This window comes from Acomys russatus, chromosome 30 (assembly GCF_903995435.1).
Source record: "Acomys russatus chromosome 30, mAcoRus1.1, whole genome shotgun sequence".
Lineage (NCBI taxonomy): Eukaryota > Metazoa > Chordata > Mammalia > Rodentia > Muridae > Acomys > Acomys russatus.
Window position 1 is genome coordinate 9,746,345 of NC_067166.1, and position 22,954 is coordinate 9,769,298.

Sequence of the window (22,954 nt, forward strand, 5' to 3'; positions counted from 1 at the left end):
TTTTCTACATAATTTATACACATATTTTATTTTTGACAGATCCACAAACTTTTTTAAAATAAGAAAATTAGTGGTTTCAGATATAACTATAACCACTGAAATATGCCTACACTAGGTACATGCTATAACACACTGTAAGATTAACTTGCATCGGAAGTTGTGTCTTCTATCATATAATTTACACATGCAAAAGATAGCCAGAGATAAGACTGACGAGAGCTGAACACTGACATTCCACTGAGAAATATATTTCTGATATTTCTACCTATAATAATATATTAGGGAAAAGTATACAGAGGAATAAACCATAAAGTTATATAAATGTGCTTACATTAAGTGGTCCAATGTTAGATATGTAAGTATTTGAACCAAAATTAACTTAGAAACACATCTCTCTTAAATAATTAGTGAATGAAACATGTAGGCTTTTATTTAATTTTATACCTCTATGGAAAACATCAATACAAAATAAAGTAAAAACATAAGGATATCCATATGATTCTAGAGCTGTGTGCCACTATAAGAGGAAATGATATTCTTTGTGTGAATTTTGTGTGTGTAAATGTGTGTGTATACACACACACACACACACACACACACATACACATCTTATGTTGCTAGATCAGGTTAGTTCCTCCATAACCTGTCAAAAGAGGAAATACACACACGAAATATTTCATTTTCAAAATGGAACAGTTCATTTTCACAGAGACAGAGGAGAGAAAAAGAGATTCCATTGTGTTGGTGATGACCCAGCCCTACCCACATATCATAAGATGAGAAGAAAAAAAATCCAAGAAAGATTAAATTTCAAAGACTTCAAGGAACAAAGTGCTGAGGAGACATACTCACTGAGCAATTCCCAAAGTGCTCGTGTGTGAGCAATGTGAGAATTCTAAAAATACTGTTCGGTGGCATCTCTCTTGCTCTGCAAAAATCCTAACCTAGAAAACAAAGCTTCTTCCAAGTCATGCTATTAAATATGGCCATTGCACTTCCTGTACATAATAATTATAAGTTGTCCTCAAGCGGTGTGTGTTACCAACCAGGCTAACATGAATATGAGCTTTGTTTTTATTAAAATATAAGGAGGATGCTTAATTATCAACTTAAGTTTAGAAATGGTGTCTTTATTATCACCGATTAAGCATGGCGACTGTAGGCAACTCTGGAGCGGACAGTGACATGTGAATTTTGATTGTCAGACATAGGTCAAGACACCTGAATGGGCATTCTCAGATCCTCTGCCACAAGAGGACTTAGAATCATGTAGGCATATTCTCTTCAATACAAAAGGTTTAGTTAAAGAAATTATGCTTTTGCTCAGTCGTATCACTGAGGCAGAGATTGTCACGATTTTTATGCTTCTATCTACACGTCTTATACCAAGGGAAGGAGTTAGCAGTGAAACAGTTCAGCTTGAAGAACCCTTTCGTAAAAGCAAGTCCTACACAAGAAAAAAGCACATCTTGGGAATCGATGCTGCCTCCTGAAACAGCCATATAAGGAAAAGAACTTTCTTAGACTTACTTCTATAGCAAGCGCGTAGCTGGCACATTCAGCTGAGAAGATACTCTGTGGATACTTAGATGCTGTTTCTATGCTTTGTTAGAGCCTTGTTACTACAGAAGAAACAACCCGGATGTTTGACAGGCATTTAAGGACCCTCCGTTAAATTACACGTAAGTGAATGTGAAGAAATGAAGGCCACTCTAGAAAGCTGTGCATAAATCGCTGAACTTTCCTGATGCCACCTTGGTGACTCTCGGACTTCAGACCAATTTGCTTTCTTGCATGAGAAGCTCTGAGGAGCAGGTTAGAGCTCTTCAAAGGAGTAGCGGTGTACAGCTCCAAAGCATAATTATCCTTTGGAAACGTATGCAGAAGGGCTAGCAGGAGGCACCTGGGGTGAAAAGCCCATGTGAGCAGAAGAACAGAGGTGAAAGTCCTTGGAGATAGAGATAAGCACTTGAAATCGGTTGGGGAAGTAATGGGCAGCCAGTAGAAGGAAATGGGATGACGGCAGTGGGAAGTTAGATTGGAAACGCTTAGACAAATTACCTCAGGAAGGTGGATTTTTGAAATTATTAGAGAAGGGTAATGGCCAGAGAGGAGATTGTGGAATTGAGATAAGAAACCGAAAGACAAGGATGGATAGACTATTCCTGAGCCAAGGTAACATTTCACAAGCCACTTAAAGCAGCAAGATGAGGAGGTACCATTGACAAGACCATGTAAACGAGCCAATGGAAAAAAGTTTGCTGACTATACGAAGCAAGGTAGTTCTGTTCTTACACTTTTACAAACTGTTTGCTCTCTGCTCACTCCTGTGTTCTGTGGGTTGGTCCAAGTTATACCTGGAATAATTGATTCTAATTTCTAGCAGGGCAAGGAGATAGAAGACAGAAGTCAGTGGCTGAAGCTGTTTGCAAATACCTGCGAAGATTGGGTCTTTGGGACAGAGCTGTTTTAAATAAAGTATATTTGCATGATACATATGTGTACATATAAAATTTAAACTCATAAGAAGTCACACAGTTTGTTTTATGACAATGCCTTTAAAAGCCAGGATTTAATAACAAATTCATTCTGTTTTCAATTACCAACAAACAACAATTGAAGTGTTAACTGCATCTATCAATTCATACCTTCCCCACAAGTCATGTTTTCTGAGTGTCTCAAAGGCCGTGAACTTGGCATTAAGGGGAATTTTTATAAAGTACCATTTCATATACTGGTCAATAAATGATTTACTTAATGAAAACAGTAATTGACTGAGAATAAAAATCAGAGCAATAGTGCATTTGTTATCAAGTTTAATATAGGTAAATACCCTTAATATCATATTTTATATTCAATATAATCATTTTCTTGATTTTCTTCTAAAGAAAGGGGAGTCATCTTATCATGAACTTCTTCTAACCTTTATGAGTGGCTGTGGGTATTCTAGCAACAGATAGTAACTCTCTTTCTCTGGAGCCCTTGGGTCATCAGACAAGTGCTGTGAACCCTTCAGTGGAACACAATTATTACTGCCAAGTATACTATTGCCCAAACCTCAAGAGTTTTATGAATTGGATGAAGAAATTCAGATCTTATTGCTTTCTTTTCTTCAAGTTGCATTATAGAGACTATCAAATACAAATTTGCCTAGCACAGGGCTGACAAACAGATGATTGTACCTGGTAAGCCAGTAATCCCAGCCTCACAGTTAAGGTGCATAGATGGGACTGACAGAAATACCACTTAACTGATTACTTAGTTATTCAAAATAGACTAACTAAACTTAATAATAGCAATTAGGATTGAAAGAGAACATCCCAGAAGCATTTGTTACACTAAGACATTATACAAAAAATATTAATATCTTTAACTAAAAGACATCATCCAACAGTTCAAAGTTGAAACTGATAAAAATACATCTGATGATCAGGTTCTTAAAGCTGCATACTGAGGTGGTGATTCTTTAATTAAATGACACAGGAAGAATTTTTTTCTCTTTTCCCAGTCAGTAATTGTATGTGAAGACATGACAGGAGAATGCATCCCATCCCATTCCTGGAAAACGATCAGAAACTGCAGAGGATTAACATTTGGGGGTGAAGATGGAAATTGGGGAAGTTGGGAGCAAAGACAGGGCACACTGCCTGGTAGGTAGGAAACACAAGGCCAGGACACAGGAAGCAAGCCAGAAGGAGAGATTCAGATAGGAACATTTCCCCAAAACTGCTAAGCACAGAGGATCTGCCTCAACTTCATCTCTTCCTATTCTCACCTCAGAAACTATGTCACAATCACAAAAATACAGAAACTAGCTACTCTGGATATGTATTAGCTGTAATGCTAAATTAAGTCATTACAACATCTTACTTATATGTTAAGAAAGGGTTAAAAATAAAAGAGTAGAAATAAAAGAAGTAGAGATAGAGAAAGAAAAGGGAGGGAGGGGAAGGGATGCTCTGGACCTACTCCTTTGCCCTTGACCAAGCATCAGTTTACAGGCTGATTTTCTGCTCTGAGGTGCTTTGTGGTACAAAATCCATCTCTGCTCTGCATATGTTGATTCTGCCAGGAAGGTCAGGACCAGCTCTTCTGAGAACTATGGATTCAATGAAAGGGGAGGGCTCGCTACTCAGGAAGATGGTTCTGTATCTTGTTTGGGTGCCTTTGCACAGACCATTCAAAAGACACACGAGCCAAGCATTTCTGAAGGTCCAACTCAACGGCCTTATGATATTCACAGTGGTGAACACATTCCCGCTGTTCAGGACATTTTACTTTGTAAAGAAGTCTCTTACCCTTTCAGCTTCCAGCATCCACCCCTCACTGGCCACACCAGACCACTTATTTCTGACGACAGATGAATGTACTCTGAACATTTCTTACAAAGTAAATCATACATAATGCCATTCTGTCTTTTCTTTTTCTTTTCTTTTTTTTTTTAAAGATTTTATTTATTAATTATTATGTATACAGAGCTCTGCCTGCATGTACCGCTGCAGGCCAGAGGAGGATATCAGATCACATTATAGATGGTTGTGAGCCACCATGTGGTTGCTGGGAATTGAACTCATGACCTCTGGAAGAGCAGTCAGTGCTCTTAACCACTGAGCCATCTCTCCAGCCCCATCCATTCTGTCTTTTCACTTAACATAGTTGCCAAGGTATATGACAGCAGGCATTACTACAGAAGTTCTTTTCAAATTTATTGATAGTCACTGCAGGAATATACTTTATTTATGTGTCTAGACTCTGTGTGATGGATTATATCTAAGCTTGGTTACTACAAAAAAATTGCTGCTGTAAATAGTGGCATACAATATTAGGGGAGGGTATGCTATCACTTCTTCTGACGTATTCCTGTAAGAGGGCGTATTGGATCACATACGAACTCTATGTTCAACACTTCAGGAAATGAAGTACCTATATAGCTCCACCCACTCCGCTGGGTCTATCCAATAATTATCTGAAGCAAAATCACCTTCAAATCTAAAGGTTTTATTTTAAAGAGCCGCATTTAGTACCCAGTAGTTAAAATGGTCTTGTTGGTTCGTGAATTAACACTGGGGACCACTTGATAAACAAACACGGCACACTAGGTGCCCTACATACCTATCCATTTTGATACTATATGATCTATTGTAGCAATGAAATTAATTGGGAACTGCTCTTGACAGTAGAGGCACATAATACTGGGTTTCCTATCAGGATACTCTGCGTGCTATTTTGCTGCTCTGGAACTTGACTGCAAAACATAATGCTGGGGTAACACCATTTCTAATAAAATATAGTTATGTTGGCTTAGCATTTCAAAGATTACTGGCAGTTTCAGCCTGCCCAATACTCACTCAACCCTTAGAGGTTGCCAGAGACGAGAAAATTAATGTGTAAACAAGTTTAGCTACATTGTAATGTATCACTAGCTACAGGAGCTACTGGGACTTTTAACCTAAGACTCCAAAGTTCAAGACTACAGAATGTTCAGTTATAATTCGTCTAGCGAAAAGAATCCTCAGGTACGTCTATCTGCTACATTTCTGCTCCTTTCTCCCATTCCTACCAGCACAGCACAGCGCAGCACACATACAACTCAAATGGGACAGTCAGTTTACACTCGCGCACACAGAGTGTCACATACAAGGCACTGCAGACACAGGTAAGCATAAGCACACTCACTTCCTGTAGGAACGCATGCACGGATGTATGCTTCATACATCACACACACCCTAGATGCATACTGCATATACACTCACCTCCAAAAATATACTCAACAGTATATAGCACCGCCGTATAGATATATGGACCTCACACATGCTCACCTCACAGTTACACAAAATACATGCACATAAACATATCACACTCACATAAAACTTCAGTCATATAATATACTCACATGTGCATTCTGCATACAAATGTCACATATGCTTGCCCCCCTTCTTTCTCTCCCCCATGGGTAGAAAAGAGGTGCATTAGTCCTTTCAGATTAGAAAGCACTGAGGCAGATTTTCTCGGGAGGAGGCACATGCTAAAGCCCTGCCATCCTGTCCTTTAACCTTCTTTTTTCTAGTGGCTTCTCTTTTGCTAGGAAGCATCCCTAGAATGTGTTATGGGACCAAGCAGTGAGTTGCAAGAGCCATAAGGACATGTGATAAGAGGAAAGAGGGCAACCTTGCCTCATACCTAGATCTTATGTAGACTCTAGCAAGTTAGAAAGTGGCATCAGGGATTTAGTTAGGATGTAGCTACCTGCTGTGAGAGCTTTCAGAAGGTTCTTAAAGCCCTAAGTCACTTGTGGTACTAGTGTGTTTACCTGGCAGCTTTTGTAGAGTCCAGGGGCAAACATTCAACATAAATACCAGGTGCACAGTTAGAATTAAAAAAGAGCACCTGTTATGATTAGCAAAAAGTTCTCTCTCTCTCTCTCTCTCTCTCTCTCTCTCTCTCTCTCTCTCTCTCTCTCTCTCTCTCTCTCCAATGTACACACTTAAGAATATAGTAACAAGGGTTTTTAAAAGAATAAATTATTTTAAGATGCATTAAAAGTGCACTATTTACTTCAGAGATATTCCTGTAAAGAAAATGAGAAGCAGTTTTTTAATGTTATGAATGACTTTTTTATCATAGTCTTTTCTACTATAATTACTAAGATCAAAAATCCCTCAGGAAAAAAATCTCAACCCAAGTACAAGCCTAATAATTCCAGTCCTGTGCCCCCACAACTTGCTAGTGACTTAAAATCATGGCTGGAGAGTGACCTCTGTTCTACTCTGAAGGTTTTTGATGTTTGCTGATTCTGAGTTTCAACAAACTAACAGCACTGGAGGGTTCAGACTGACTTTCCAACATGATACAAATTCCTTCATTTATTTCCTAAAAAATTAGGGTAGTTGTATGTCTTATCTCTGAAAGTTCACGGCCTCTATTTCCTGTGTGTAATGTCAGTACATACCATCTGTGTGTTTTAACCCCAGAAGATGCGTGGCTTGACTGTAAGTATTTAAATTCATGTGGGTATTACCTAACTACATAGTCCTTCACTTGCCTCACCTGCCTGCTGTTATTAAGATCAGAATAGCAAATCATAAAATAAATGCAAACACATACAAATTTTCTCCAGGCAAGAGTCGTAATTTTGTTTCATAATACAAAGAATTTTTTTTGGAGTCACAATCTTATTATTTAACAATCTGATTTTTAATTAGCATTTTAAATGCTCTTTGCAAATCACTACAAAAGAAATCATCACAGTTGTGAAAACATTTAAGTTAATTGATTACGTAAATCTTACTTTGGGTTTAAAACTCCTAAGCGACATGAAAGCATGTTTACAAACTAGAAATTATTTGCTAGCTTACCATTAGGGTGAAATTTTAATATATATTTTTAATTACAATTACTTTATTGAAAAATAATTGCTAAATATAATTTGCTATAATCACACTATACTAGGCATAGTCATAATCAAGATTTTCAAATATCAGTTTTAAATGACACACATCTAAATGTCAATTTAAAATAATTTTAAAACTCTGAGAGTCCTGAGTATACTGTTTACTAAATTGTCCCATGAAAACATACTATTATTCCCAAACTTCCGGTTAACAGTCTAAGCTTTGAAATTTTGCTTTGTTCCATTTTCTCAAGAATCCAAAATGCAGGGCATGATTATAGAACAGACACCTAGGTCTGCTCAACTGACTCCAGTGGTCACAAAATATAAACTATCATTGCCAAAGTCATTACATCACGACATGATTTGATCTATATGCCAACATGTATGTGTGTACATATGCATGGGTAGTTTAAGAAAAACTTGATGCAACTTAGATTTTTCAGGACCAAGTCTTCTCTATCCCATGAAAAGCTCCATGTTTAGGGGAGATATTCATCTCCAAGTTCAATCTCCATCCTGAAAAGGGATGTTTTCAATCAACAACACAAAGCAGATTAGAGAAAACTTTATTGTATAGAAATATACGTGAATCCCCTCATCTTCCTCCTCTTCTTCAATACCTCTGATACAAAGAACATTATTACACCTTATTAGAACTTCACCCGGATGCCCAGACAACGCCCCGTCTATGCATTCTCCTGTATTTGCAAGCTGCATATTCCTGTAGCCATTTACAAAGACCAGATAGGCCTCATATCCCATTTCCCACTCAAGCGTCAACATCACTGGCCTTTCTGTCAGTCCCTGGAGAAAAGGCTTGTGACTGAGAGTTAAACTCACAGTCAATACCCAGGAGCTGTTAACCCCACTAGCTGCCGACCCAGTTGTCGCCTGCCCCTCATGACTGAAACAGCTGACACTGACATGAACCGGCCAACACCAAGAGAAATGGCCCCATCTGCAGATTTCTAACAAATATTTGATGGGATGAATTGGTCAGACTGAATCCCTCAGCAGATGAACAGACCTATTGGGTCCCTGTGGGTGACTACACAGCTCACATGTCTATATCTTTCTTTCCGCAGACAAGATGAGGAGAAGGGAATCAAATTCTGTGTCACACAAGAATCAGAATGAAAAGCACAGAAAACTGAACAGGAAAAAAAATGACAAAAAACAGAACCACAAGTAAGAATAGCTACTTGTGCCCGCCCACCCAACTCCCCAACATAGCATCCAAAATGCTCCTGAAAGAAATTGCAGGTCTTCACAGGTTAGGTGCCCCTATGATAGTCTACTCAAATACACTTTTAAAAATGCGTACTTTATTTACAATGTAATGTGTATACATCACAGGTGGAAAATTAATGGTAAGATGTTACATAGTATCATGCTAGCAATTACAGCCATACCAATGGGGCTTGCAAAAAAGAAGAAGAAGAAGAAGAAGAAGAAGAAGAAGAAGAAGAAGAAGAAGAAGAAGAAGAAGAAGAAGAAGAAGAAGAAGAAGAAGAAGAAGAAGAAGAAGAAGAAGAAGAAGAAGAAGAAAGAAAGAAAGAAAAGAGAAACATACATGTAGTGACCTAAGTCAAATACACTTTTTAATGCTTAGCTCTGTTTTTTCTGAGCCCTGTCGGGTGGCCTCAAATAATTCAGCAATGTCCGTAGAGATTTCAATCACATTGAACAAGTAATTTATTTTAACTTCCATACTTTTCCTACCAAAGGGCTAGTTCACTGCTGTGGCCCACATAAAATCGTCTGATGGCAGTGCCCGTGGGCTCTGCTTGCTTCATATGGCAGCAGTGCAGTGCATACACATAAACAAGTCTCTTAACAAAATGTGATTTAAAAAGAAAGAAAGAAAGAAAGATCGAAATTATAACCTCTGCACTTCAACCCTATAGGACACTCTTCTAGAGGTGTCGAGACTTTATTCCAAGGAAACCTTTCTGTCCAGTGTTTGTAAGTGTCTGCTAACTCTGGCTTTGAATAAAAAGTGTATGTTTTGTAAGTTTTGTTTTCATGGAAACTATTTGAATCCCATTTATTTTCCTTTTCTTTCAAGGGTGGATGGCCAAGAAAATTGTTTTCTCTCTTCTCTCCAATTTCTCCTTCCTTAAAGACCATTTCTCTTCTGAAGTCATAGAGCTAGCTACCTGACAGTATTTTTAGATTAACTCAGTGCCACTATCTTTTGCTTTCCTAAGATGAACAAGGTTCTTCATTAATAGGAGGTTTTGTTTTTTGAGGGTATGTGGAATTCAACCTCAGGGACTGAGAATGCCACCCCTACTCCCACCACAATGATACTAAAACATTTGATCTATGTTTTTTCATTTAATGAAGCACAGATGACTGTTACTGACACAGTCACACGAATGACATAAAAGTTGCTTTAAAAGTGCTCAGAGCAAGTCACCACAAAAACCAAGTTCTAAGTAGGGTGTCCCAAACCACAGGGAAGGCAACAGTTTACAAAGATGGTCTTTGTTACTTATTCCAACTTCTGCCCATCACTCAGCTGTGAGAATCCCTAGAGTATCCCCTACTGGCCAGTCCACTTCATGGCTAGTGAGGGAGGATAGGAGAAGGGTGAGTTCACTCCCGCCAAAGCGGCCTTTAACAGCAGCATTGTTATTTCCTTTTCCTTGTGTGATTCCTACAGTGGTTCTCCTGAAGGCATAGCATACTTTACTTACTCGCGTGACATCTTCAAGAAAGCAGTGGCAGCATGGGCCTGGTGGCACTCAGAGGAAGGACAGCAGGCTACCAAGAAGAGACTTGATACCCTATGAGCATATACAGGGGGAGGAGGTCCCCCTCAGTCACAGTCATAGGGGAGGGGAGTAGGGGGAAAGCGGGAGGGAGGGAGGAATGGGAGGATACAAGGGAGGGGATAACAATTGAGATACAGTATGAATAAATTAATAAAATATTTTTAAAAAAAGAATGCACTGGAAAAATTTAGATTCCCTACAATCTAAATGGCCTTGAAAAATCAACAAACAAAATTATTTTTGCTCAAATTAAATAGCTTTATCCTCAGAGGGCAAATGATCCAATCACAGCTGAGTGTTCCACTCATGACTGCATGTCACTTACACAGGATGGTAATGTACAAAAGTGTATTGAATTTAAAACTTCTGAATATTGACCTTTATAATGAGATATATTTGAGGTGACATTCAAGTCAAAACACAAAGAAATATGCTTCATGTATATCTTATGCATAAATCCTGAATCTAATATTATAAGTATTTTTAATGTGCCTAAAATTTGACTACAGTTTTGTCACATGAGGTTGGGAGTGGAACCTTCTACTCATGACATTTATGCTGGTGTTCAGAAAGTTTTAGACTGTGGAGCATTTTGGATTTAAGGTTTTAAAATTAAAAGATACTAAAGCTTTACCTGTTCTCAGCTAAGGGGCAAGCCAGGGCCTAAGATGAACACAATGGTGTGGTAATGTCATTAGGATACTGATTTCTATTAAACAAAAATGAATGAGGAAGCAAGCATCATGCTGAGAATTCAACTTAATATTTTCTCTATCTACAAAGTATCACATAGGATTCAAGACTTGCACAAACACCATGGGATTGCCGTCTTTAACACATGTTTACACAGCAAGAAATTGGCTTATATTCTCTGAGGTAAAATTAGGTAAATAAACTGGTGCATCAGTAATTTGCCATTGAACCCAATTAATTTTCCATATCAAGATATATAAGTAGAAAAAAATACACAAATAGAAGCCAACACTGCCCAGTATTAATCACACACAGTGCAACATTCTTACTTTCTTGGCCCATTGCATCTCTCTTGCCTTTTTTCTTTACATGTTTGTAAGAATCAAATAAAAATAAAAGTGATTTATTTCATGCTAGAAAGAAGATGCACATGAACACTGGTGCTCATGCTAGAGCTGGGGTTGGGGTGTGGTATTTTGACCCTTCTCTCTGCTTGAGGTGTTAAAGGTACAGACATCATATGCTGCTAGAGATTGTGATTTTATTCTCAACCTTTCACATTTTACCCATGAGACCATCTGCCACATGAATCATCATGGGCTGTATTCTGTGGCCCTACTGTCTGCTTACCTATAAGCATGCCCAGGTTACTAGAGCGTTAACGGAGCAACAACGCATCATTTCAGAGCAGATTTCATGAAATGAAACAGTGTACACTCTGACAGTGTGGTGACCATAATCTCACCCTGCTTTTTCTGAGGTGGAAATCATTTTCTCTACTTTCTTCTAAGGGATCCAATAGTCCTAACTATTGTCGGGGGTGTGTGGGGGTGTTTAACATGATCTCAGGGAAGACCCTGAGGGATCTAGCCTGTCTTTGGAACTCTTCGTTATAGATACAGGAAATACAGGGAGTGCAGGAGAAGGAACAGGGTGAGCTGTGGCATGTAGACATTGCTGTTGCCAACCACAGCGCACAGGAATGCTCAGCTGTCAGCTTGCTTTGTACTGACAGTGAAGATCTGCCTTTTTCAAATCCACTGCTACTTCTAAAACCATTTAGTTCCAGTTTCCCAAGTATGCAGGCCTCACCTCTCATGAAATTCACCTTAAGGACTGGTTGCAAACCAAACCCCATGAGAATCTAACACTATTGGAACATGGGAGGTTGCCATTTCTGAGTTAATTGACATAAATTAAAATAAAAAGAAAAGCTTCTAGCTGGGCACAGTGGCACACAGTGGAATCCCAGCACTCAGGGAGGCAGAGGCAGGCGGATGTCTGTGAGTTCAAGATCAATCTGATCTACAAAACCAATCCAGGACAGCCAAGGCTACAGAGAAACCCTTTCTTTCTCTCTCTCTCTCTCTCCTTTGCTTTTAATCCCTTCAAATACCCAGGTAAACCATCCTCAAGGAGACAAGGTTCTACCTCTAGGTATTCATGTATTTTACTATAAAATGTCATGTATCATATAAAAGGATAAATGTTATCAGAAGTAATCAAGGTTTCTGGATTCCAAAAGCAAATTTTCCTCCTGTTATTTACTCATTTTCTTCCTTTTAAAATAGGGTTTGTAAATCACAGACCAGTGACTCTCCTCAAATTTCTATATGAAGAAAAAGCTACAATACATTAATGGATGCCCAGGATGCTTTTTATAAATGAATATATATTTTATGATGTAAAATAAATGAATTAGGAAATCCCTGAAAATGGTATTTATTGTGAACCAATGCATATGGTTATACTTTGCTATTTATCTCCGTAAACCACTAAGACAAAGTCACATAGAAAAAAATTAGAAGATATTGAACTTTACCTTCACTGATAGTTTTCAAATAGGAACAGCAATGTGAAGAGTTTTCCTTATCACATAAGAAAAATATTGAATACTCATTTATTACACATTGGATATCTAGTTGACTATATTTTGATATTTCTAACTATTAATTTTTATTTTTTAAAAATCCCTATTTTACTGTGTCACTATCCTCCCCTAAAATCCTAAGGCTTCCTAAATAACATCAGCTCTGCAGGAGAAAGCTCTATTTATATGCTCCCCACATTTTCAGCGTCATTACTGGCAAAACATTCGTAAGCAAGTGCAGCGGAGACAGGATCAAAATATACAGCAGAAATTTGAAGATAGTGATCATGACAGGCCTGACAAAGGTTAAGAGGATAGCATGTCCTTCAGCTGAGCCTTCCCTTAGCTTGAGCCCATCTCTAAATACACATAGAAAGTGTCTCCATTCTAAAGAGGAAGGAGAATTTAATTTGAAAATTCAATCCAAAAGAGACAGTACGTTTCCACTTTTCAAAATATTTCCTTCATTCTCAATCACTTTAGAAGCCATCTTAATGTTAAGAAGGAATCTTTTAAAAAATATTTTATTAGTTTATTCATATTACATCTCAGTTGTTATCCCCTCCCTTGTATCCTCCCATTCCTCCCTCCCTCCCGCTTTCCCCTTACTCCCCTCCCCTATGACTGTGACTGAGGGGGTCCTCCTCCCCCTGTATATGCTCATAGGGTATCAAGTCTCTTCTTGGTGGCCTGCTATCCTTCCTCTGAGTGCCACCAGGCCTCCTCATCCAGGGGACATGGTCAAAAATGGGGCACCAGAGTTTAAGAAGGAATCTTTAGAGTTAGAAAAACCTCCAAAGGCATGTCACTCACCAAGATCCTAGGGACTGATGAACTGAAACACTGGAGAGCCCCAAGTGTACAGTCACCCTTCCATTCCAGGTCTTAGAACCTATCACCTTTGCCTGCTGGGATATGGCAGCAGCAGTACTGTAGACATGTATTGCAAGGCCTATATTTTGGTTGTGAGGTTGAGCTAGGTGGACGCAACACAAATGAATTGTTGATCGGCCAAGGTACTCTGAGTGAATGCATTTATTTCAGCAAGTAGACTGGTATACTGTCTGATGCATATGAATCATCCAACGGCTTTCAAACTAGAAGGGGCTAAGGGCCCAACTTACCGGTGGAGAGTATGCCTGACATATATGAGGCCCTGCGCTCAAGTTGTGCCACAAACACAAAGTAAAATGACAACAAAAGTACAATGTACACATGCAATAGGGTGATCAAAGCAATCCACAGGGGATTAAAAGAAAACATAAAAGAGTGTGCTTATCCATATATCTATTTGCACACATACATTCATTTCTATTTTATACTTTAAAATGTGTTATTTTTTTATGTGTGTGTGTGTGTGTGTGTGTGTGTGTGTGTGTGTGTGTGTGTGTGTAGATACAGATGAGTATGAGTGTCCTTGAGGCCAAAAAGGGTACTAACCCCCAAGAGTTGAAGTTGTAGGTGTTTGAGAGCCTGCCGGCATGTTTGCTGGGGATTGAATTCAAGTCCCCTGAAGAGCAGCCAGGACTCTTAGCTGCCGAGCCCTCTCTCCAGCCTTTGTGCTTGTTTATTAAGTTGCATATTTACGTATACAAACATAAACTCAGCCCTATTCGAGCACAATTCAACCTGATTTTTTTCCTTTGTTGTTGAGACACCAGATTATAACACATAGAAACTATTAACCAGTAACTTGGATGCAGAAAAACATGGAGAGACCTATGACAACAGTGTATAGAAAAATAAAAGCGAGCCCTAAGCCATTGTATGATGACAGAGAGAGGGAGAGGGGCTTCTCATGTTCTTGAGGTGTCATCATGACAGAGCGTGGGGGATCTACAGGGAGAGGTACTCCAGAATGAATGCCGCCCAGACTGGCACCCTCGCCGTCACCGACAGACTCTTCAACTGGGTGCCGCAGACTCGGGATTCGGGATCGTAGATGCCCTTACTAAGACTTTAAGGAGAGCTCTGCCTGAGAGGGGAAAGATGAAAAGAGGATGATGAACTAACTCATCACAAATCTTTACACCCTGACTCCTCCATCTTAACTCAATAAGAATGCTTCTGTTTTGCCTCGTTTTTGATTCATTGCGGTTTTGTGCAAGACTGCGTTTGTAAAGGAAGTTTCATGACTTTTCTGTGTGTGGTTCTAGAGATCAGAAGCATTCCTCTCTATGCCAAGCACACATCCTACCACTGAGTCACAGCCGCTTCCCAGTCTTCTTACATTTAAAGGTAAAAGGCAAACCAAAATGATTGGAAAAAAAAATAATTGAAAATCTTGGGTTTAGAGGTCAGTTTCTAAATCTCTGAATATATTTAAGAGCACAAAGAAAGAGGTGTGTGTGTGTGTGTGTGTGTGTGTGTGTGTGTGTGTGTGTGTGCGTGTGTGTGTGTGTAAATAAAATAGATGATGCTGGCCATCTTATTTAAGAGAAATCCTGCTTTTTAGATGGGAAGAAGGTTCGACGTGCATTTAGTGAGCTACCTCTGTTATTGTCACTGTCAGTGGATAGCACCAATTTTTCCATAGAACTTTTTGGAAAATTCTACCAGACCCAAGAAATATGATCAATCTTTTACAAACTATATTTTTAATCTCCAAAGTAAACAGAGCTGTAAAGTTATACACCTAGTCAGTAATAGAAGTGCCCATACTCCCATAGCCATAGTCTCTACACCTCAAGAAGGGCAGGCTCCCACCAGACTGGTACATACAAATACTAAAACTGAAATGTCGCTAGAGGAATATCATCTGTCTGTCTTCCAGGAGTCCTCCAAGGATAGGAGTAAGAAACATACCACATACTTGAAGCTGCTTCCAGGTATTTCAGAAGGCAAGATTTAAAAGCAGGAGTGACCCTGTCATCAACCCTAATGGACATTCATTGTTGCTTTATGTTTTGTAGTTGCCACAGTGAGGTTATAGAGTTCCGAGGGCTGTTATTGATACTGACATTCTAAGCAACTTCAAGTTAATGGAGTAATTATCTTACTTTCCCATAAATAGACTTTCTCTGCCTCGGGCCACTGAACCTCTCATCTTTCCCAGCCCCACCTAAATAAATTCTTCCCAGAAAGCAATCTCACTAAGGAAATGCACACTGTGACTATACTGCATTCCAATCCAAACCCTCTAGCCATGTTTTTATTATTACTTAGCTTTCATGTAGCCTATGTATAAGAACCAAACAGACTTGATGAAGTTCAGCGGACAAGATCGGAACTACCACCGGGGCCCAAATTGCGCATGTTGAAATTCTTACCCTAGTATGATGGCCTTGAGAAAGGCTTTCTGAGGCCGCTAGAGCATGGAAGAAGCAAAGTGGAGAATGGACTGGGTCTCTTAGAAGGGAACCCCAGAGATTGTCTCTGTGCCTGCTTTTATGGAAGGCTATAGGACAAAGGTATTGTGAATGAGCCAGAAATCAGGCCCCACACAGACTCCCAATCTGCAGCATTCTAGCCCTCAACTAGCCAGCTTCTAAGTACGTAAAAGAAACTCTTTACTATCAGTAAAACAGCTTACGGTGTTTGCTACAGCCATGGAAGTAACCTACGCTCTTGTACGTGCTGACAAGGGCTACCTTGTTCTCTCCCGGGGATCGGAAAACATTTTAGTAGGACTTTCTCTTGAGAGTATGGCAATATGAGGAACCCTCAAATGTGTCATTTTGTAAAAAAAAAAAAAAAAAAAAAAAAAAAAAAAAAAAAAAAAAGTCTTGTGTGGGGGAATTCTCTGCTGTTTGCTGCAGTTTATTAAGCAGGAGCCCAATTCTTTTGAACTTCTTCACCAAGAATTAAGATTTCTGCTTACCAGGCTGAAAGCCAGTTCTAAGGGGAAGCATGGCATTCCGTCAATGTGTTTGGACGCCGCTGCTACTTGGTTCCGTTTTCTTTTTCTTTTTATTCAGAGCAATACACAACAGGGCTTCCTGGGATTGAAAGACTGCTGAACAGCAGATTTTTAACAAGAGTGAGCAACTGAATCGTAAAAGGTCCTCCTGATGATGGGTTGCACAAGTGATGAAGCATTTGCCCCCCACAGCCCTCCCAGTTCTTGTATTCTGTAAAGAATGAGAGTGATGACTTATAATTAGCCTGACTGCGTCAGGGCTGTGACAGATGCCTTGGACAGGCCTGACACCAGGGTGAGCTCCAAACAACACATCAGTAAGCCAGTCCTTTCCCCATGTGATTGGATGCCAGTGCTCTGCTCCCGCATGCTGTAAACACACATAATGCAGGACCCTAGGTGCAATGGAAATGAATAATGTATCTGTGCAGGTCAGGCCACTGCTAAGAAAATGCCAAAACGAACAAAGAAAACAGAAAAGTCCCTTATATTGGGCAATCAGGGTGAATACTACCTTCTGATGCAACTTCGTGTCTGATTTAAATTTCAATTTGCCAACAAAAGCCTGTTTAGCAGAAAGCAGACACTGGCCCAATTGGCCTGAGGTTTTCCAGCTTCTCCACCTGAGACTTTCATTACCCTCCCCAAGGCTCTGCTTCCGTGATAAAAACCTCCCTCCTGCATCTTCCTCGACTACAGGCTTAGAATTTTCTACAAAGACAGGAATAGTATTAAAAATGATAACTTAATATATTTGGCTATTTTCCATGTTTTGGGTTCCTAACAATAGAACTGTGGCTCAGTTGGCTTTGAAAATGAGGGGAGAAAAAAGTCAAATTCTGGCCAACAAAAGACCCCAGAGATTGGCGAGAGTACACAGGAGTGATTCCAGCGCCATGGTTGTTAGGTGAAGGAACTGTGCAGGGTTGCTCTGCTCTGCATCTTCATGTACCTGTGAGATGCTGCCTATTCTACCTATAAGGTCCATTTTTTTGAATCACAGTCACACAGACTGGAGGCTATTCCTGGGCATCTTCTAAGAATCCCCAAGCAGAACTTCCCTGACACCATATGGAGGACCAGGATAGGACCCAGGGATGAATGCCACTCCTCCCCATGAAGCACTCTGAGTCTGTAGCAAGTGGGTAGTGGTGCAAGAAGAGCAAATTCTGACATCAGAGAGAATATACGTGAAATGAATTCAAAGTCAAGTCAACTTTAACAAAACGTAGTGCTAAGATGGTGGCGGGGGGTGGGGGTGGTGGATACTAAGAACCTACCTCTTTTCTCATAGAGCTCAAAAAAGAGTACTCCCGTCTGTTACTCCAGTGGGTGCTAGAGATGGGGTAGCTATGCATAGTCTCCCCTCTTACGTGAAATTCTGCAGGGGTCATTCACAACTTTGCTGTGCTGTGGCCTGTCCCATACACTGTCTACTTGAGTTCAGCCCCTCCTCCCTGACTTCGCATCTATCTGTGTGCCCTTTTGAAAGGTTTCCCTGTCACTCCCCGCAACCTGTCCTCTAAACATCCACATAACACCTCAATGGCTTCAAATATCACAATTACAGGGGCGTCGGCCAACTTCAGTGAGACTTACCTACTTGCACGCCCTGCTCACCCTCACACTCAACAAATATCACAACCGGCTTCTTGACACCCGCCCTCCGGCTTAGCCTTTTCTTCTTCTCTTCTTGCTCCTTCTTCCGTGGCACCCAAGCCTGAGCCTCGAAGCCATCTCGGACACCTCACTCCTTCACCAGCAATGCTACCTTTCATACTAGGGTGGCACGTCCTTGAAAATGTCTCAGGTATCCATCCACTTCTGGGAGAGCCGAGACATCTATTATCACATCGATTATCAACCCTTCATCCCATGTGAGCCTGAAGCAGTAATGGTTTTTGACCAACCGCATTCCCCCTACTCCCATGAGACCTTTCCAGATGCATCTTTCTACAGTAGCGTTGCACTGCCATCTGCCTGCTAATTCTCTTCAGGCCAGATGTGAGCTCACTGGCCACCAACACACTCCTGAAATCGTGCCATGCCTCCTGTGGTCGTGCCTTTGTGATACTTCTATCCTGTCTGGAACCTCGCTGTGATAATTCATGGAAATCCCATGGAGCCTTAAACTTCAGCATGCTGATAACACATGAAGCTACATACAGGGGCTGTACTCACTGAATTCCCCTTTCATATTTATTAGCTGATTCTAAGGGAACACTTCAGCTGTGTGAAATCTTGGTACTTCCCTCTGAAAGTAAAGGACCATATTTTCTGGGTTATTCTAGGAGACTTGAAGTGAACAAATATTTTGAATCACATGAATGCATACAAGCAAGCGCAAAGCCTAGCATCGTCTGTGCAATGGTGAGCCTCTGAGCATCCTCCTGAATCTTCATTGTGTATTTATAGGGCATCTTTCTGAGATCCCACTCCCTTCCTTGTTTTTATGGCTAATGCTGTAATGTAGTTACAGACTAAAAATAGGCTTGCCTGAACGTCAGAGCTCCTTGGAAATAAACATTTATATTTGGAAGACAATAGAATTAAAAACTGCATGATATATTTTCTTGAGGAAAGAGAAAAATGAGACATATTAATTATAACATAGTGGTGTGGACAGCCCATTTTATTTTAATGCAGTTATTCTAAATTTTCTATACACATGCCTAAGTTGAAATCAATATTTACATCAATACTAACTGATAAGTCATTAGATCAACTTCTAGAAGGAAAGCAGTGTGTCATTTGTTGTTTTTATTCTATATTTTAGGAATGAGACACTATTCTAGGCTACTTATTATTTCTAGTTTTGGCTTTATATAATGATTATAGAATTCTATTATTTTTTAAAGAAATCCAATAAAGAAAACATATAAGCCTTCCTATCAAGTATTAATATCAATATTTTCTATGACTTAATGAGTGTAATGATGGAGATTGCTCCTTTAATTATCATTCTAATGAAAATTTTGAGTTCATATGCCCAGCATACACCCAGCACATATTTTCATTGTCAAGTACAGGCAAAGTATCAAAAGAAATGCACCCTGGCTGTTCAGTGCATCAGCTGTGGCCCAGATAAATAAGACCAGCATCTCTCCCCTGGTTCAACACATCTACTTTAATTACCAGTGAAAGGAGCAATGTGGAGGTGAGGGTTAGAGTCTCATCTGGTTGTAGCTAAATGCACAGCCTGACTTCTCTGAAACCAAGGATCTTAGGAAGAAATCCTCAAAGATTCAAATTATAACCAAGGCAGGCAGGTCGTGAAAGAAGACTAATGTCTTTTCCTTAAGGAAAAAGAACTCTTATGATCTATTTTATTTTTCATGTGTGTGTGTGTGTGTATTCCCACAATGGCCAGAACGGGGCGTGAGGTCCTTTGAGCTGGGGTTACAGACATTTGTGAGCTCCTGGCTGTGGGTGCTGGGATCTGAACTCTGATAGGGCAATAAAAACTCCTAACTGCTAACCCTTCTCTTGAGCCTAGAAAAGAGAACTTTTGTTTAAATAGTCAGATCTATTTGTGGAAGTGAATGGGTGATCGAAACACAGAGTGAAATACAAAAGTTAATGACGACAACAACAACAAAACTATTATAACTATTATATTTAAACATGTTCCAAATAATAAATAGGCATCAATTAATTATTTAATTAACTTCTTTAATTTTCCTTAAGAGTAAAAAAAAAATTAGCACATTGCTAATGCTGCCAGAAAAATTTCATCATGCCCTGAGCCGATGTCAGAATGCTTCTTCTTAGATCTTTCTGAATGAGGGATGGATCTGCGGTGCTTGATGCACAACAGTGAGGATCTGAGTTTGAATCTCCAGCTCCCATATAGAAACCAGACAGCTACCACGAACAGGTCTATATTGCTTGGGTTCTTATGGGGAGATGAGAGGCTGAGACAAAGGAGCCCCCAGATGTTGGAAACCCTTATCTTTCCTGTTTGACATTCTCAGACAAGGTAGGTGGTGAGGACCTACACCTGAGACTGCCCTTTGACCTTCATACATGTGCTACGACAATCACACACATAGATGTCCATGCACACGTATACACACATGCAGGGGGGAAAACCCTAGTTTTTTAATTGACTAAAACCTCCTGTGCTAAAATAATCTACTTTTAAGTATGCTATTCCTGAGTTTGACATCTTACAAAGGCCTGAGTTCTCTGTGTCTCTACAGCATGGTCTAGGAGATATTTGACATATCTGTGCACTGTCCTTAAATTCTGGAAAAGCTCTAGGCTAAAAGGCAAGGTTGGGACCACAGTTGAGGCAGACTCTCATTTCCCCTTGTAACTGCATGCCCTGCCAGGACAGTAAAGTTTGCCAAGACCACACAAATAGTGAATAAATAGTAAATTAGGTTTGTATTTCATCTTACAACTGGAAGTCATTCTGAACTCCTTCCTCAAACTGGGGAATAAGGATGGGCCCAAACCAGAAAACATTAGGGTTCGGAGATAATTATTATGGAAGACTTAGAAACATCTACTGAATGACTCCCCAGGGATACCCTTAGAAGAAGGAATGAAAGAAAAATGCAATACCACCCACAACACAGATTTAATGGAGTCAATGAACCAAGAAAGAAAAACCCAGTCTGTAAATTTGATAATAACCTTTCAAATTTCTCAATATTTGTGTCTACTATGATTGAGTGTGTTCGTATGTTATTAAAATATCAACATAGATTTCAATTCACCATCATGAGAAGAAATACTGTCATATTCTTTTGCACAATCTCTTTTAATTTTTATTAATTCTTAAATTTTGCTTCTCAGATCTTGAAGGAAATTACTTACAGAAAATTATACAAAAGTCCAAGGGATATCATGGATAATTTCTTGTAGACATACCACAATACATATAAAGTGAAAGAGTTGCATATAATTTCAAAATCCCTTCCAACTCTTAACTCTAAAACATAGTCATTTTTTCTGTCAAATTATAGAGAAGAGAAAATGAAACATGTTTAACATTCTAAACTTGTGATGTTTTAGATTTCCAGACTATGGCGATGGACAAAGCCTACACACTTATAGCAAGTAGCTTTAATCATGTCATAAAATGTCATAAATGTATTGCTGGGTGTGTGTGCTATTGTCTTAATGGTGTGAAATTATTTAATCCATATTTTTCTACAAAATAAGGACATTGAGATCCTAAGGACTCAAGCAGCATTTGACAACAAATAGCATTTTCTATAAAGATGTCAACACACTTAGCAGGCATTAAAGTTTGAAGATAAAATAATGTGTGTGTGTGTGTGTGTGTGTGTGTGTGTGTGTGTGTGTGTGTTCTTATAGGGACCTGCCACTGAGACAATAAATTGACTCAAATGTTTGTTTTCCCATGACTTCCTGACAGAATGAAGTTTATTTTTCACATTTCGTTTTTCATAAACTGTGAATTCTGCCATTTTACCGGCATTTTCATTTCCTTACACCACAACTGGCTGACTAGGACTCAGCTCTCTCCACAGATACGGGATGCATCCTTGTTTTTGAGGAGATTTGAAGAAAGATGATAAAATACAGCTAGAATAAATGTATACTAGATAGAAACGGAAATGTCATCTCCTTTGAAAAATGTGAAATTCTGCTCATTTTTATCCTGATAATTTAAATAAATCAAAACCATGGGAAGAGGACAATCGCCTCACCGCCATCCTGGCTGCTATGAGAACTAGTCAGAACCATGCAGCTTATTCTAGGGGAGGTATGATGCCATCTAGTGGTCACAAAATAAATCACATCTGCGCTGTCGCTCCCCTCCTCCCTCCAGCCACTCTCTGGGTTACACCCAGGACTTGGATGGCATAGATTTAAAAAAGAAAAGCGATAAAACTTCTCTGGTTAGAAACGCTACCCAACCATTTGCTTCGTACATAATTCTGAATAGCTACTACTAAAATTATGTGGTTTACAACAATAACGTGGCCTATTCTCCTCTTGGCTTCAAACTACCTCTGGGCTATTCATACAATCGCCAAAATAAACTTCTTTATAAGATGATTCCAATGATTTACATCTTTTGTTCATTGAATGTTACTGTAGCTTTTGAAACACAGTTCTAAACACTGTCGTGTAAGACATATTACTCTGAAATGTCTTATATTGACTTGATACCCTGCTGGGATGCCACCTAAACTCATGAACACATTTATTTATTTATTTATTTATTTATTTATTTATTTATTTATTTATTCATTCATTCATTCATTCTCTTTACAGCCTGATCCCAGCCTCCCCCTCCTTCCTGAATACTTAAAAACACAGAAGAATACTTTAATGATGCAGATGCATAACACTTACAAACTAAAACATTTCTCAAAAAT

The 22,954-nt window shown here is 39.4% G+C and overlaps 2 protein-coding genes across 8 annotated transcripts in view; both read right to left on the bottom strand.

Moving 5' to 3' along the window:
* Positions 1 to 22,954, bottom strand: part of Pde4d (phosphodiesterase 4D) — a 1,424,262-nt gene that overhangs the window by 567,043 nt on the left and 834,265 nt on the right. The gene's annotated exons all lie outside the window — the stretch shown is intronic.
* On the bottom strand, positions 7,693 to 9,189 carry LOC127212175 (small nuclear ribonucleoprotein F-like). The gene is made up of 2 exons (XM_051172251.1): positions 9,116 to 9,189; positions 7,693 to 8,312 (listed from the first exon to the last, which is right to left on the bottom strand). Exons 1-2 carry the CDS (start codon positions 9,187 to 9,189, stop codon positions 7,898 to 7,900), a joined length of 489 nt encoding a protein of 162 aa, XP_051028208.1. The 3' UTR covers positions 7,693 to 7,897.

Bases quoted from the DNA above. Each gene is read 5' to 3' on its own strand.
- LOC127212175 (XM_051172251.1), bottom strand. From the start codon at position 9,189: ATGAAGCAAGCAGAGCCCACGGGCACTGCCATCAGACGATTTTATGTG. The intron at 8,313-9,115 runs GTAGGAAAAGTA...GGTTCATGTCAG, and splicing joins AGCAGTGAACTAGCCCTTTG to TGTCAGCTGTTTCAGTCATG.